The following is a 16910-nucleotide window of genomic DNA, read 5'->3' as shown; positions in this document are numbered from 1 at the left end:
ACAGGAAAGTATTCAGTTACACTGTTTAGCCATTTTTACAATGTTTTACTACTTGGCTAGCTAAATTCAGAAATCACCACGCATGTTTTCTTATTTTATCAGGAACTTTTTATCCGTGTTTGGTGATACTTAAAGTTTCACTAGTGTAACTAACTGTATCATGACTATTCAGAAACGCCAGAAGATTGCAGCAGCATGACAGATGAGGTGGTGCAAGAATGTGCAAGTCTTTTTTATAAAGTGTACAAGTGCAGCTGCTGTGTTGTAATTTTGGTCTCGGGCAGAGAGCATTCTGGGTAATCACTGTACCAGACTGCTGATCAACCTGGTTAGGTAACTCCACACCTGCGGCGCTTTGTGAAAGACTCTCTCTATCTCTCACAGTGTTAGACAGAATGTAGGAAGTGTCTGTAAACACACACACACACACACACACACACACACACACACACACGAAAAGCTCTAATGCTTGCTCACTGTAAAAAAGCACTGATCCTGTGCATTAGATTATACCACAGTTTTATTCGTGATGTTTTTGAGCAGTCTGCTGTTTTATTGCACTTTTATGGTGAAGTGCTTCATGCTATTTTGCAGAATGCGAGCTACAAAGGCGAGTTCTCGGCCTCCCATCCTACAGTGCGGATGTTTTGGGAGGTGTTCCACGAGTTTCCCTTGGAGAAAAAGAAACAGTTCTTACGTAAGTGTCTCGGTGCGCAGTGTTATTACTCATGCTGTAGCGTGTGGTTCAGCGTTCAGACTTACACCCTTGTGCAGAGAGGAGTGGTGGACTACAGGGGAAACATCAGGAAAGTGTCAACTGAAGAGAAGTTAAGGTTATTGTGTACAAGTGAAAAGCTAGCTCACAGAGCTAATTCATGCAGCTGTCCAGTCAGCCAGTCATGTAGCAGCAGTGCAGTGTTTAAAATCATGCCGATACGAGTCAAAAGCTTCTGTTAATGTTCACTGCTGGTTGGAAGTTTGAGTATTTGAGAAACAAATAACCACTGTTTACAACCATGGTGAGTAGTAAAGCATCTCAAACCATCCAACTCTGAGGCAGACAGACAGAAGACCACATCGGGTTCCACTCCTGTCAGCCATGAGCAGGAGACTACAGTGGGCACAGGTTCACCAAAACCAGACAGTTAAAGACTGGAAAAAAGACTCGGCGATGTTTGTCCAATCTTCAGCTGTTCAGTTTCAGTTTTCAATACTTTTCAGTATTGTGATCACTTTAAAATATTTAGGACCAAAAGGTTTAGGCAATCTCACAAACTGAATATAGAAGTGGTGACAATATTTTGGTGATGTTTCCCAAAGGCACATTCACGTTGACAAGCAGGGGAGCAACAAAAATGTACAAAAAGTGCATAAAATACATCTATTTTCATATTCAGACCAGATCAATGTCCAGTCAGGTAAAAAATACCATGTAGGTCACTTTGTAGGTGTCCAATTACTAACTGTAGCCCAAAGCAGACGTCTAGCTTTGGCTAGACATGTCCAAAAAGTACTTTCACAGGAAAAGGCGTTTGATTGCAAACCACCCACCATGTTTACTCACCACAGAGTGACCCAGACAATCTTGCTACAGACCTCGTTCCAGCGAGTGAATTGTGTTCAAAAGTGTATACACAGAAGTGCAGAGAGCCAGTAACACTGCAGGTTTCAATATTCTATAGCTTGTGGCCAGCCAAGTGTATATATAAGATGTGTATATGTAAGTGTGTATATATAAGATGATGTATATTTGCCAACCCTCTTCTTGTCCATCATTAAAAGGGGACCGCGGCTGACCAGATATTACCTGGGTGAGCATTTACAGTTTAGCCATAATATTAATGATTTTTGACCGCAGACCAAACACGAATAAAAATTGGCCTGAAAAGAAAGCTTAATCACCGGAGGGAAATGGGCGTGGTACGTGAAAAATGGTTACATTCACTTAATGCTGACTTCTGGCCAATTTTGCTCTCTTAGACTCCTGACCAAAAAACCTAGGTGAACTTTGACCTGTGACTTCAAATAGAAAACAAGAAGGTGGGACTTTAGTCTCTTGGGTCTCTTGGTAAGTTTAAAAAATTAAGTAGCGATCGCATATTACTATTGCTTGGAGCACATCTGAAAAAAAAAATATTGTCGCCTCGTCCGCCAACATACGCTAGGGAGTTTGTGGTAAAATCTGTGTTTGATTCTCAGTACAGCAGTGACACTTAACATGGTAGTGGCATCTAATCATCACTGCTGGATTGAGAAACAGTATAAACACCAACCAGTAAAATCCTGCCAGCAGCTCTGCTGTGTTCAGAAACCGAACCTGGACGATTAACACACACTGTGCATGGGAAAACATGAGCTTCAGTCTGCAGCTGTACACTTAAGAAGTGTTGTGTTTGAAGTGTTTAATAATCAGTGTTGAGGCTACCAGTCTCTCTCTTCTCGGATCAGTGTTCCTCACAGGCAGTGACCGGATCCCCATCCACGGCATGTCCAGCCTGCACATCATCATCCAGTCCACGTCGGCAGAGGAGCACTTCCTGCCCGTCGCTCACACCTGCTACAACCTGCTAGACCTGCCGTGCTACAGGAGCAAAGAGACGCTGCGCTCGAGGCTCACATGCGCCATCGAGCAGTACGAAGGCTTCAGCCTGGAGTGAGAACCCACCGCTCTTTCACACACACTCGCACTTTGACCGCGGACGGATGACGTCCGATCTCCCATGCAGAGCGGCTCTGACAGTGTGAGTAGGACCGTGCACAGACAGTGAACTCTGCTGAACTCTGAGTGGAATAAATCTTTTATCTGATTTTGTTTGGGTTTTTTTTTTTTTTTTTTTTTTTTTTGGAGTGTTAGTGCAAGAATTCCTGACGTGCACATTGTTATTCGGAGCGCTTTTTGCTTTCCTGTTCCTTTCTGAGTTCTGGGATCAGTGTCAGGATCATGTACGGTAGAAAAATCTGCCGTTCTACGCCGAGACAGGAAATGTTTTTGGTCGGTTTGGAGTCACACCCGGGCGCTTGTTTCTTTGGGTGTTTTTTTGCCGACTTTTTTTTTTTTTTTTGCTTTTGCGCTTGGTGAGAAAGAAAGAACTTGGTATAAAAACAGACACAAGTCCTTGTCCTCTGAGCTTTTGACTAGAGATGTCCAGACCTGCTGCTGAAGTGATGGAGGACGGAACAAGCCATTATCCAGACATGAAAGCCTATTAATCCTCTCTGCTTATTCGTAACTCGACCAGTGAATTCGTGCGAGTCCATTTACAACTTTGCCTTTAATACGAGCCTCTAGTGAGGAATGCTTACAGCTTTCGTTTATTCTCCTTTTCCCGCTTTAGCGTGCATGCAAGTGTGACGTCCAGAGTGAAAGCTGAGCCTGCTAATGACTGTTTAGTGCCACAATAAATATGTATACGGTAAACCTGAAAATGTTATTTATGGTTGAAAAAAAAAAATAGCTGAGGATTTGAAAGCCACAGACGACCGCTGTAACTGACGGAGATTTTTTTTCTGTTCGAGGGAGGAGAGCCAGCAATAACTGGGTGATGTGTGTAAATGATTTTGATTTGAACGTCGGCCTATGCACAACCATGAATCTGTGGAATGAGCGGAGCTGAACGCTGGTCCTGTGCATGTCCCGAGTCCAGGGCGGAGATTCCTGCTCTAACACTCCTGATTTAAACCCAGCAGTTAAAGGTGGGGTCAGTGATTTTGTCAGTAATAGTTTGCTGTTTCCCTTAATATAAAATATCTGTTTCTATGGACCACCAACACACAATCAGTCAGGACAAGGAGGTGTCTCTACTTACATGATGATTGTCTTTTCGAATGTTCTGCCGCTTGCACTACTTTTCAGGCATTCGAGCATAAGCAACACATGTTGGTGTTTTTTATTTTGTCGTTTTTTTTTTTTTTTAAATCATAATCACTGACTGTACCTTTAATGTCATGAGCTGTGTCTCATACTCTGTACTTTTCATATTTTTCAAGTGATGCTGGAAAATTCAGCCAGACTTCGTCATTTATAAACACGTGGATGATGAAATAACACCACAAAGAAAGAAAGTGTTGTGCGCAGGACACTTTTTGCACTCTCAGGTCACAGTCTACTTTATGTAGTGGAAGGGGCGGGGCTACCAGAGGATGTACAGCTTGAATTTAGCTAAATAGATGACACAAAAATGAATCAAATTACTAGATTTTAAAATGGGAGGATCTTCCAGTGGAAATATCCTGAGATTGCCAAGTGACTGGCATCTCTGGGTCAACAGGGGCGGAGCTTAAATTAAATTTGAGCAGCCATTTACAAATTCATTCATATTACACCTACATTAGCATTCCTGTTTTACTTCTGTGGCTTTACAGATTAGCAAAATACGCAATATTGTAGTTTAACAAGCATGAACACTCTGCCTAGTATACTTGGCTATTGGCTTTAATAGCAGATATAATATTTAGTTTGTTAACTTTATTAATAGTTTAGCAAACATTAGCTAGCTTCCGGATGAACTTGGATAGCCACTTACCATCACATAGATGCTGCTAGATAGTTAATGTTAACATTAGCTAAACTATTATATTGTGCAATTAAAACCAGAATTTTATGCTAAGGAGTCCGCTATGTCAAATTATCAAAAAGTGAAAACAACAGCAACTTTGTGATTTGCTGCTCAGTGTTAAATGAAGCTCTGCCCTCATTACTCTAGGTATTTTTAACAAAACGATGGACAAATCAGGACGTTGTAGGTTGTCGGTGTTGGAGCAGGAAGTCGCTGTACCGCGCTGGACTGGAGGCGTACAGCACCAATGTGGTGCGCTCTTATCTAAATCTGTTCATGTTTTTTTTTCTTTAAACATCATTCTTCCGTTATTGCATTGAAATCTGAGTTTCTTCAGCATTACTGCGTTCCGTGTCTGAGGAATGTCAAGGGACGAAGAATAGGATGTTTAAAAGGGATTTCCTTTCCACAGCCACGACGCTCTGACATTAAGTACTGGATCAGAATGACTTGGTGTGTAAAGTGACACACAGTGAAGCCATGTGATGATGATGATGATGATGATGATGATGGTGATGGTGAAGAGGCAGAAGCCACAGGAGAGGAACGCTGCACACACACTGAAGACTCGTGCTGCGTTCAGTGTGTCCTCTCGTCACGCTGTGTTCATTCATCCACACTGGAACAAACAGCACCAAGCCTTTCTGTCCCATACATTACTGTCAACTTCAGCAAACAAGGGCTTCTTAGTGGCTGCTGCTGCATTATTTTAGTAAAGTATATTTACTTTTATACCTCTCTCAAATGGAATATATTGTTTTATCTATTTTTTTTTTCCTTCCAGAGCATTTAAATTAAAATGAAAATTCCACCTCCCAATGCATCATGTTCTCTGTGCTTTTTTTTTAAGGTTGTTCCAGTCTCTCTCTCTCTCTCTCTCTCTCTCTCTCTCTCTCTCTAATCTTTAAAGGTCATTAGTATTGTTTGGACAGGAAAAGCTTTCCAGACATATGTCTGTTAGTGTACTGTTGCCAGAGGCTGTAATGAGTGTATGATTATGATTCATTCACACAGGATAAGCGATCTATGTATAAATCACAGAAAGGAATGTCTTCATGATGTACGCAATCCGATTGTTTAACCTTTCTTATCAGCACTTGTTTTGGGGGTTTGCTGCTTATTAGTAAGTCACATGACCTTAACATGTACATAGCATAAACATGTGCTAAGAACTCAGTAATGTATGCTATATTAGACTAAAACTCGGAACAACCTCAGAAAAGGAAACACCCCTCAACTCGGATGCTCAGGATGGTTTTCTCAGCCCGAGTTCAGTAAGTGACGTCAAATCAACAGGGCTGCTAACAGCATCAACAGTAAACAAAGTAGCATGTAGAGCGCTGTGGCCTAACCACTGGTCCTCCAGGAACCTGAAGCTTACAACACTGACTGTACAGTTAATTTAATGAAGGAAATATACATCACTCATCACAGTTAGCTGGCTAGCTTGTTGCTAACAAAAGACAAACATGGAGGCCTGTCCCCAGAGTGTTTTTATACTGAAGAAAAAGTGCAAATCCTGCTTTCCTACAGATATAATTTGGACACTAGACATGTAGACATGTGGTTATGTCTACTGGTCGTATTACAGAAGGTCAGATATGGTGTAATCTTCTCAGACAAGTGCACCTGCAGTCTGTAAAAAATAAAATAAAATAAATAAATACTGCCATGATGGATACAGACAGGACGAAAATCCAGTAATAATTACTTTACCCACTTCCTCATGCTAAAGTAATCCAGTCTGAATAGGGCTGTTAACTGTATAGTGAAAAGGAAAACATGAAATGTTTTTCAGAGAAACTGCTTGGTGTCTCAGTTAGTATTTTGACTACAGAATATTCATACGTTTTTTTTTCTTTAAAGGTTTTCTGGATTTTCATACTATGGAAAGGGCTGTCTTTAAAAACCTGTGCAAGAAATCTTCCCAATACTGCACACCAAACCAAGTGGAAAAAAACACACACCACACCAGAGAGTTCAGTAAAAATAGGTCTTGCTTTAAGTCATATGTACAAAATACAAATAAATCATGTACTAAAATGTACACACCCTTATTCATTATAAACCATCAGTGTTCACGTTCAGTAAAAACGAAGGTCACACTGCAAAATATCTGTTTTAGAGAAAAACAGGAGAGACTAACATGCTGATTTTGAACTCTGAATCTCTATTAGCCAAACCTATTCTCTCTCTCTCTTTCTTTCTCTCTCTCTGTCTCATATAGAACTATCGCTCTGCAATAAGAAATGGCAGCCATGTTGCTGTGAAGCTGTTGGCCCATGTCATTGTTACACAGTGACTTTACAATAAAAGCTGGTTAGAGCTGTCAATAACAGAATGCAAAAATACACACGCAAAACGTCAGCTTTATCTCAGATTGAGATGTTGTGCGTCTTCGCCACATGAAATATAAAAAGACTCGAAAGGAAAATGGTACGAACTGATTCTCGCTAAATAACCTGCTTTGGCTACACTGAGCAAATTACTGCACAGGGAAAGCATGAAAGAATACAATATATACTTCAAAAACGCAACGTTGTCTACAGCTGCAACACTATTCATATGTCAAATAGAAATGTGTGAAATATGGCACCATACTGAATTATGATGAAAATCACAAAAGGTAAAATGGCATATTTTTTTTTCCCTGAAGTTTCCATAATTGTCTTAACCTTCTGATTTCAGACACAGAATCCCTCTTGTGATTAAAAAAAAATAAAACAAAAAAATGCCAGTCAAATGTCTTTGAACATCAAGCTAGCCTGCTGGTTACACCTATTATTCCGTTTGCTGAGCGTAAATAAGAGCAAATTTACTTTTGAACAAAAATACTTTTGGTTTTGTTTGTGCTTAATTAAAGGAACAAAAAAGCAAGGGGAAAAAAGTTGAGTTTTACTGTTAAAAGGAGCATGCTTAGAAATAACAAAAATCACCCGAGCGCTGAGAACACAGAGGCTGCGCTAAATAAATAATTAGATAACTCTATAAATAACTAGTTTAAAACATTGTGTGTATCGCAGCCACAATATTGATTCTCTTTCAGGTTCGAGAAGTCGATTCAGAGTCGAATCTCTTTCTTACTGTAATCGAACTGCGTTACATTTCACTCGGGTGTGGATGAGACCCCCTCGCCCAGACACTCAGACCGGTTGTTGTGGTCCATGCCCGAGGGTGGGCGCTACTTAACCTCACCTACTTAAAAGAATCGCATTGAGGGTAAAACACACCCGCGTTCGATTCAATTTTTTCAAAATGAGAAAATCAAAATCTCAGGTGTAAGTGAACTGAAAAAATGAGCCCTAATTGGAAAAGGTTACAAACTGGGAAAGGAAAAACATCATGTCTTTTCGAACTGCTCTTCATGCTGCGTCACGGGACAGTGTAATACACTCGGAGGAAAGTGCTATCCGCCCTCTTCCTCATACACGAGCTCACAGACGCCCACGATTGGTTGATTTCACTGTGATTGACAGGGACAGAGTAACACCATCCCCCTCACCCAGACAGCACAGCCAATTAGATTTGAACTCATGGATCATGCTTTTCTGTTGCGCCATTAGGATGTGAGTGTTAATAAAATCCTCACATAAAAACATTGTCTTTTTTTTATAAAATAAATCTAAAACATAACCTGTAGGTGTTTAAAAACGTTTGACTGGCAGTGTAGCAGTAATCATCCACAAATCTACTATCATGTCATATCAAAAATGAAGAGGTTTGCTATCCTGTGAAACGTTTCTAATCCTCTCTGATTAAACAGACACTCCATTAAAACAGAAAGGTTCGACGAAATAAATACAACTCCTTATGTAATCAAATATATTAGACTTATACTGTATGTGTACGTATAACAACACCGTGAGAGTGTCAAATGTGAGATCTGTCAGTGGTTAAGGTGGAAATTTGGTTGATGAAAGCCGCAGCTGATTGGTTGATGGTACTGGAACTGAGATACATGACATCTGTTTGCAGTCCAGCAGAAGGACCGTGAGATCGTATCACTCTGAGTGTGTGTGAATAGTGGTAGAGAAATCCAACAGGGAAGAGGAGGAGGAGGAGGAGGGGGGGGGAGGGGCATCTTCTTCTGCCAAATCTGCCTGTGAGCTACAGATGGCTTGAGAGGGGGAAAAAAAAAAACCACCCAATGTGCGACTTCACCAGGAGGGCTTTCAACCAGCTTATTTAGCTTTAGCATGAGCAGAGTCTGCTTGTCCTTGTGCTTTATTTCCTCAATGCTAGTTGCTAGATGAACTTAGAGGAGTCTCTTTTGCTGATCAGGACTTCCAGCAGCTTCAGCTTTGCCTTGATGTGCTTGTATTCGTTGTATTCCACTGCCAAGGGCGAGCGATCTTCCTTCTGCACGTTTCTGCGGAACGAGAGTGTTGTTAGCTTTCTGTGAAGTGCTAAGTTATTGGCTCAGAAGAAACAGTAACATATTTTGTTCCACTGGTGAAGTTCCAATTTACCTGCCGTTTTGCCTGAAGAACTGGTCCTCGAATTCACGCAGGTTCTTTCGGATTCTTTTCTTTTCCTCTCGAGCTTCCTGGAGCTGCTCCACCAGTTCCTGTCTGTTTGTGAAAGAAGGTGGATGTTCAGAAGCTCTTTCAGTACGACACAATGATAGTGCAAACAACGTCGCAGGTTGTCGACGGACAAATATAACTCTTTTCAGTGAGCATGGTCTGTGCCGAATGTCCTCTATTCTTCCTTTTCTTTCACATGATGTAAAACATTTACAAAAACATTTGTAAAGATGTCTTTTTGCGCTCTGTCTGGTGAAAGTCTCACAGAACTAATATGGTTCTTTCTGCATCGTTTCAACTTTCTGAGACCCTGTCAGCTGACGACTTGCCTCGTCTTGTCTCGTCCTTTTGTGTGTCTGAATGAAGTGTAAATTCTATAGAGGTCTATTCCAATCACACACAGCCATTTTCTACATGTTGTAATTTATTCTTAACAATCCTGTTCTACAGTGTTGTACAGCCCGTAGCTGCAGTGCAAAGTGTGTGTACTGTAATGATGTTCATTACACCAACAGTGAGAATTCTAGATAAAGTGCCATGTTCGTTTATCCGACAGCTGATGAATTCTTGAATCTGATTGGTTAGAAGGTGTTGATTAATTTTCCATAACAGCAGTTCTGACATTAATTCCAGCTGCAAGGTTTCTAAAAATGCACTCGTTCACTACAGTAGAAGACAAGGAGTTTTTTAGTGGACACTCTACATTAATCATTTATTCACTGATATGGTGACATTTTCTCTGAGGAGATGTTTATTTAGTGTTTATGAAAGCTGTAACTTTACATTTTCCACCACCAGAGAGTATTCAGGACAGAGTTTACTCTTTTTGGTTTCTCAGGAACATGATAAGCTCCATTTTTTTTTTTTATTATCATTATTAATTTTGAGAAAAAGAGGCTGCTGATGGACTGAAAGTTTGTAGCTGCTATAACGCAAGAGATAACAGGAACTAACTTGTTCTGCGGACGCTCCACAACATTGAATGTAACTATAAACAGATAAAAAGTTTAAATGACGTTCTTTAATAAATAAAAATTGAAATCATTACCAAATTGCCGTAGTATAAGAGGAATAAAACACTTCAGGACATGCTGTTATAGGAAAACAATCAACTTTGGGCTGGTAAAAGTAACTCTGCATCACACCACCCTGTTGTTGATTATTTTAATGTCTTATTGCATCCCTTACTGATTTTCTTTGTACTCATTAGCATGTGGCACTCACATGGTGGCAGCGTGCAGGTTGGACAGTCTCATGTCGGTGCTGTTCTTTGAAGGCGACAACTCGTCTACAGGCGAAATAAAACCATCCACCTCCTCATCCAGGTGGTCCAGAAATCCCAGCATGCTCAGCTCCGGACGCACCGTCAGCTGGGCAAACTGCGTCCTGTTGTCGTTGTCTTCATCTGAACCATCCTCTTCCTCCTGCACAGACAAGGTTTTATGCCTGATTAGTTAAATGCTGAAGGGCAGAGCTGGTTAGCGCGAGGATCTTCAGGTAAACTCCATGCAGGATTCACTCAGTCAACACTGTTAATTTAATCAGAGTTTGATTAACGAGGGAAAGCCGAATGTTACACCGAGAGGTGATCTTTTACACAGATTTGCTGCATCATCCAAAGATGTACTCATTTGCACATACAAGATGTACTCATTTGCACATTCCCAAATCATCAGAATAATGTTTAAGGAATACTCTGGAGTTTTCTTCCTAAACCATGGACAAGAATTTCGACACGGTTTCCTGTACTGAGAAAAGAACAGAAAGCCTGTTTACTCTAAATTTAGTTACAAGTAAAGTCTAAGGGCAGATGTTGAATTCTGTCCATAAATGTTTAAAATATGGGACTATAACATAAATTAAAACCTACAACTTTTATAAAATAACAATAAAGGACTTAGGTCAAAACAGGCAATAAAATGTCTTAGAAAAGCTGTTCGTAGGGAGATTTATCCAATGTCTTGGCACTGGAGCAACAGTAAAGTCATCCATCTGCCATGACTACAAAATCTTCCCTCTGGAAAAGTTCCCATCTTTCAAATAACAAATTATATCGATTTAGAGCTTAATTTGCAAATAATTCTTAAAAACATTCTAGTTGAATGCATGTTTTACATAAACTGCCTTAACAGCTGCCCTAAGACTTGCATTATGAGCGAGTTAGCGAGTGTACTGCTTTTCCGTTCAGGGAAACGTGTCAGCTCTTGTCTGTGGTAATCCCACACACACTACAGATGCAGTGGATGGAGATTCTCACAGGATGTTTCTTCTTCATATCACCGCACACCATGCCCAAGAAACACATCTGCATGAGTTTAATCAGAGCTTAACAATCAGTGTGAGGGAAAAATCACACGGCACTCCAAGCACTCGAAAACTACTGATTTGACACAGTTATGTGACCCTGAATCAACAGGCTGCAATCAGGATTAGTTAATTGGAGGGGCTGGAGGTTACAGTCAGAGCATTTCTGATTGGCTGAGCAGCAGCTCGTCACCTTGCCGTGGTCGAAGAAGAGAGCGGGTTCCCCCTCGATAATGGGCTGCAGCTGAAGGCCTCGCCGCTTGCTGGATGGAGAGCCCTGCTCGTGGAGGGTCATAAGGAAGGAACCACTCAGAACACTGACCTCAGATCAACTAAAAAAAATCAGCTTAACCCACTACGCCAGCCACTTTAAACTGATCCTAGATCAGCAAAAGCTCCTGTAGGTGTATAGTTTCAGTATGGATGTTCCTGCTTGTAATATTTTCACAGTGCTGTAATAAGTTATGTCCTCTTTCTGAATGCTGTTTGTGGTAAATATTTGTGGTAACTAATGCTAATATTACCCCAAACAATGTCACAACAATCAGAGCTGCCAGTACTGTGTGTCATGTTTGCAAATCTCATTGCTGCTCTGAGGCCATAAAATTCTCTCCTGGCTGCTTTAAAAAAATCCTGCTGTTGGACAGATGTGCAGCTATTCAGGCAGAGGAAAAACCGTACTTACAATGACAGGGATGGTGGACGCTCTGCATAGGATCTGCTTGACGAGGCGATATCGATCATACAGCGGCTTCATGAGTTGTCTTTCAGTCTTTGTGATCTTGAAAGAGGACAACTAGAGTTAGTGTTGAACAGGCATGTGTTATTTCGTTATAAAATACGAGAGCCAATCACGTTCCAGTATGCAAATGAAGTCTGTGCAACATGTTTAGGGTTAGGAGGTATTTCCTGTTTGCATATTAATGGAAATTTAATTTCTTTTTATGGTCTAGTGGTGGCTCCGTGGTTAAGGTTATGGGATACTGATCAGAACTACCATGGTTTGTCTCCTTAACCTTCATCTGCTCATCTTCTTGAATTGTATGTCGCTTTGGAATAATCACATCAGCAAAATGAGCGAATGTAAATTTTTATCTAGTCCGCTAGGATTTTAATCCTGGTTGTGAATGTCTGCCTGTAAAAACAGAGAACAGTGAATAGAGAAATTGAGCTGTGATTGACCTGGTTAATGAGCTGAAGCCCTGATGCAGATGAGAGTAATTACAGCACTCTAATTAACCTTGGTTTTATCACAATACAATTCTGTGTCAGATGTTCAGCATTGTTCAGCCTGGATGGTCTTAAATTAATAAAATTGCAGGAGACTGACTCCGAGCAATGATTGTAGATTTTACATCTACAGTCTTGACAGAATAATGCAGGCATAACACGAGCACAAACTTCATCTGTCTGTTCTGCAGGCTACACACACACACACACACACACACACACACACACACACACACACACACACACACACACAGACACAGCCTGTCTGCACACATTATTCTCTCTCCACTGGCAATCTGGAGCACCATGAAAATGAGCAGTAAATAATCAGAAAGGGAGAAGGGAGGGTATATGTGAGGTATCGACAACGCTACCCTTACATACACACACACACACACACACACACACATCCACACACACTCACCGGTCTGCCATGGATGCCTTCGTAATATAGCAGCGCTTTCTGCAGAGCTACTTTCTCTGCACCAATCTGTTCTCTGGTCATGTCCTGTTTTGGAAACACAGGTATTTTGGTCATGAAATCGAGTTGAAATGAAAGCTGCATCTTTTGCACATTTGCACTTAAGATACGAAGTTAACCTTCCTCGAAAATAAGTGCAGGATATAGCTACCAGTTTAGCGCTGTCCAAACTGCATTTCTAAATAGAAGACTAAGTCTGTATTAAAAACAGACATATAACTATGTCTATAACAACAGCACCTTGTTTGTGCTGAGGAAGAAAATTATACAGCATTTAGTTGGCTACCTACTTTTTTTTTTAGCTCTTTGATGACCACTTTTATAGATAACAGTGATAAAAGTAAGTCTTTTTTAGAATATGAAAAACTCGACACTGTCTTAAGGGAGTGTGTGATGATAACTAGTCCTCAGGGCCCTACACACAGTTCACAATATTCCTCTATGGTGTTGTTTGAGATGGGGTAGAGCAAACATGTGACCCGTTTGGGAGAACTGGTTTGAGAATAATTTAGGCATTAAGGTTGCTCGATGCTAAACTGGTAGATATAAGCTTCCATTACTTATGAAAAAAAAAAGTAAGCTCCAGACACTGGATAGCACAAAGTCCTCAGTCCTGAAGACTTTCATGTGGTGGAAATCTTGCTGAATGTTACAAAGAACTGACACTGGAGACTCCTTCCATAAATGTTCAATAAATGTTGTCTTACAGAAAACTTCAACCATTATAGGTCTTTCTTTGTCAATTAACAGCATGTTTTTTTTTAAAAAAAAATCATTTATTATTGGCCTTATGTAAGGCATTTGCTATACAAATCCCTGAGAATGAGTTGTTGCTATAGAAACGATTACATATCAGAACAATTGCATTAATATAAACCAGCCGAAACTATTGTCAGAGCTGCTGTTATAGAAAATTAATCAGCGCCTTCTGACCAATCAGAGCTGAGAATTCAGTAGCACTGTGGTATAAACTCTTGCCTTGATGTCCTCGGGCCGGCCAGCCTCGGTGCGTTTCTCCTGCAGTTTGTTCATCACCGTCTCCAGCGTGCTCTCCACAGGTGGTTTGGGTGTCTTGGCCTCGCTGCTTTTCTTCTCCAGCTGAGAGCCGAAGCTCTTGGGTAGCGTGTTGCTGCGCTGCCTCGGCAAAGGAGCCAAATCTTCCTCTGACTTCAGCAAACTGTGCTCTGTGAGAGGTCAGGAGAGGCGTTAAGGGGTTACTCGGTTACACTGACATTTTCTCTTTTACTTAAATACTTATTCTCATCCTTAACCCCAATGGCTATTATCTACATGAAGGACAATGCTTAAGCTAATATTATATGTGTGATGGCTGGACATCTCCGATTCCTGGACAGTTGTGTGGTTAACCTCACAGAATAGCATTACAACAGCATGACTAAGCGACTTCTTAAATTTCTGGCTAAGTAGCCAATGACTGACCTTTGAAACTGAGAGACGTTTGTGTATTTTGTTTTTCCATTTATTTAACAAAAGCGTCATGAGTGTTGGATTAGCCTGACAAAATGCTAAGCACGCTAATTCTTCCTGCCTGCTTTGTACGTGAAGTGTTACAGGCATACCTTTAAGGTCTTTGCGAAGCTTAGCCAGCTCATTCATCCACCTCAGGACCTCGGGGTTGGCCGCTTTGTCACTGTGCGACGGCTGGAGAAGGAAAACACAGCGCCCATTATTGTTGTCTCAGAAAACAGGAAACAGACTCACAAGGGGCCATTTTGAAAAAGCAGTTCTAGTATCCGTTTGGATTTTCCTGCTGCTGTATCAGAAACCTTTGGAAAGTTGTGGAATTTTCTGCAATATGTGCTTTTACTAACCCTGTATTTGCGTTCTTCCTCAAACTTTTCCTCAAACTTCCGGATCTTTTTCTTGAGGTTGTGGATCTTTTTAGAGAGCTGCGTTGACGTGAGCTCCTCAGATTCATTATCACAAGAGCCGAGAGAAGAACTCCGCCGCCGGCTGAACACAAAATATTATAGAAACATAATCAGATACCTGAAACCTCATCCTCAGGTCCTTAACCTTAACAGTCACTGAACAGCAGATTATTAGTTTAATCAAGAGCTAAGGATACATTCAGCAAACCAGCCAAAAAAAAAAAAAAATGCTAAACACTTTAATCTCACCACAACTGAGGAATCTAATATTATATCACAGACTGTTACAATCCTAATCCTGCACTCTTAAATTCATACTTCTTTTCCACTGATGAGATGTTGGTTGTTCTTCGTATTAGAAAACTACTTTTCCACCAATTTAATAAAAACATCTTTAAAGGATTTTAAGTTTTATTTCTGGCACTGTGAAGAGTTTTTGCCATCCAATAGATCGATATATCTTCATAGAAGACAATTGGGTGTAATACAGACATGCAATTTCTGAATGTGTAGCTGCTCTATTTTACCAGATAGCTCCTATTTATTTAGTTGTAACTGCCATTAAAATGGATTTCATCCTACAACCACTGATTCACAGTCACTGTTTTGTTGAAAAATATTATTATAATGGCAGCCATGAGAAACTAAATGACTCCAAAGCCTTGATTGTCGGTGATTCTTGCCTTCAGACTGGCATTGATTGGCTCAGTGGTTAAAGGTTTGGGCTACTTATTGGTAGGTTTTGAACTCAAATCCCAATATTGCCAGGCTGCCATGGTTGGGTCTGTGAGCAAGACCCTTAACCCCTAACTGCTCAGTTTTATCCTGTCCCAGCTGTAAGTCTCTTTGGATAAAAGCTTCAGCCAAATGAATAAAATGTAAATGTAAAATGCAGACTTTGGTGCTTTACCCTTTAGCCTGATTCCACTGCAAAAGAGCCAAAGTATTAAACAGTATAATACATGCATTATTACAGTGCCTTTCTCTAGTTCTCAACTGACTTTAGTTCCAGGTTTGCTCTCACCTGATAAAAGAATGTGTGTTGGGCGGTGAGGGAGGCACCTCGGTGTCGTCCAGGTACTGCTGCGAGTTCCCGTAGGCGTAGAAGCGTGGTGAAAGCATGGGATCGGAGTCTTCCTCCAGCAGTTGACGGATCATTTTGCCCCCAGTGTGGGGCGAGAGGTGAGCTTCTTCACTGTCCATGTTGTCTCTGTGCCACGATGAGTAGGCTGGCACTGGTTCTATCAACAACACACATATACGTTTATTTACATATATATCTCACACACATCCAGACCAAGCAGCCTTTAGAACATCATGGTTAAACAAATAACTTTACAGGTTTGTTGTTGTTTCTAACCTTCTGGACGTTGACACAGTCCCCAAACTAAAATATGGGGTTAATGGGAGAAATTCTAATCTGAGGCTTGTTAAGTTGTCCCTTAGACTGAGGAACAAAGCTTAACTCAAATATACGAATGATGTAAGAGAATAAAAGGGAAAAAAAGCACTGTAGAGCTGTTGCCAAGAAACAAGCATCGACAATGCCAAGACTGCAGCAAAGGACGCAAGGCCATTTAAGAGCATACGTGCATAAAACAAACACCCACGCGTGTCAGAGTGTGCATCATGCTTCAAAGCATAAGTGTTTTTTGGTTGTTTTTTTTTTTTTTTTGAAGAGTAATATTCCCATGGATTCTTTGTTTTTGTCCCCACATATACAGTAACTGATGTCGTTTTTGCCCTGAGAGCTGTGTGAGGTACACTATTTATTTGTTTGATGGTTATTGTAGTGTGACTGATTGATAAATCTAAACATGCCAAACTTCCCCTGACAAGCTCCTAAAGCAAACCAACAGTCATATTCCATTATTAGCTTAAATGTAGCTTAAAGGTCTAAATCTTTCTTTCAGGACTTTGC

General features: G+C 40.7%; 2 protein-coding genes across 6 annotated transcripts in view; one reads left to right on the top strand and one right to left on the bottom strand.

The window, feature by feature from the left end:
• Positions 1–4842, top strand: part of LOC113542133 (probable E3 ubiquitin-protein ligase HERC3) — a 35349-nt gene extending 30507 nt beyond the window's left edge. For 2 of the 3 annotated variants that reach the window (XM_053232407.1, XM_026939478.3), the window contains exon 24: positions 595–2590. In XM_053232407.1, coding sequence (XP_053088382.1) covers positions 595–957 — 363 coding nt within the window. In that variant the 3' untranslated portion in view covers positions 958–2590. Of the gene's footprint in view, positions 1–594 lie in introns of all 3 variants that reach the window. The other variant, XM_026939486.3, reaches the window with a different exon arrangement.
• A 1693-nt stretch (positions 4843–6535) lies between these two features.
• The window catches only part of fam13a (family with sequence similarity 13 member A), an 85882-nt gene continuing 75507 nt past the window's right edge, over positions 6536–16910 (bottom strand). For 2 of the 3 annotated variants that reach the window (XM_026933194.3, XM_034302683.2), the window contains 10 exons: positions 16014–16230; positions 14930–15071; positions 14678–14759; positions 14076–14281; positions 13041–13124; positions 12072–12167; positions 11580–11663; positions 10307–10506; positions 9026–9127; positions 6536–8925 (listed from right to left, as the gene is read on the bottom strand). In XM_026933194.3, coding sequence (XP_026788995.3) covers positions 8802–8925; positions 9026–9127; positions 10307–10506; positions 11580–11663; positions 12072–12167; positions 13041–13124; positions 14076–14281; positions 14678–14759; positions 14930–15071; positions 16014–16230 — 1337 coding nt within the window. In that variant the 3' untranslated portion in view covers positions 6536–8801. The remainder of the gene's footprint in view (positions 8926–9025; positions 9128–10306; positions 10507–11579; positions 11664–12071; positions 12168–13040; positions 13125–14075; positions 14282–14677; positions 14760–14929; positions 15072–16013; positions 16231–16910) is intronic. The other variant, XM_053232406.1, reaches the window with a different exon arrangement.

This window comes from Pangasianodon hypophthalmus, chromosome 3 (genome assembly GCF_027358585.1).
Source record: "Pangasianodon hypophthalmus isolate fPanHyp1 chromosome 3, fPanHyp1.pri, whole genome shotgun sequence".
Taxonomy (NCBI): domain Eukaryota; kingdom Metazoa; phylum Chordata; class Actinopteri; order Siluriformes; family Pangasiidae; genus Pangasianodon; species Pangasianodon hypophthalmus.
The sequence above is the reverse complement of the archived record's forward strand: the minus strand, read 5'-3'. Positions and strand labels throughout refer to the sequence as shown.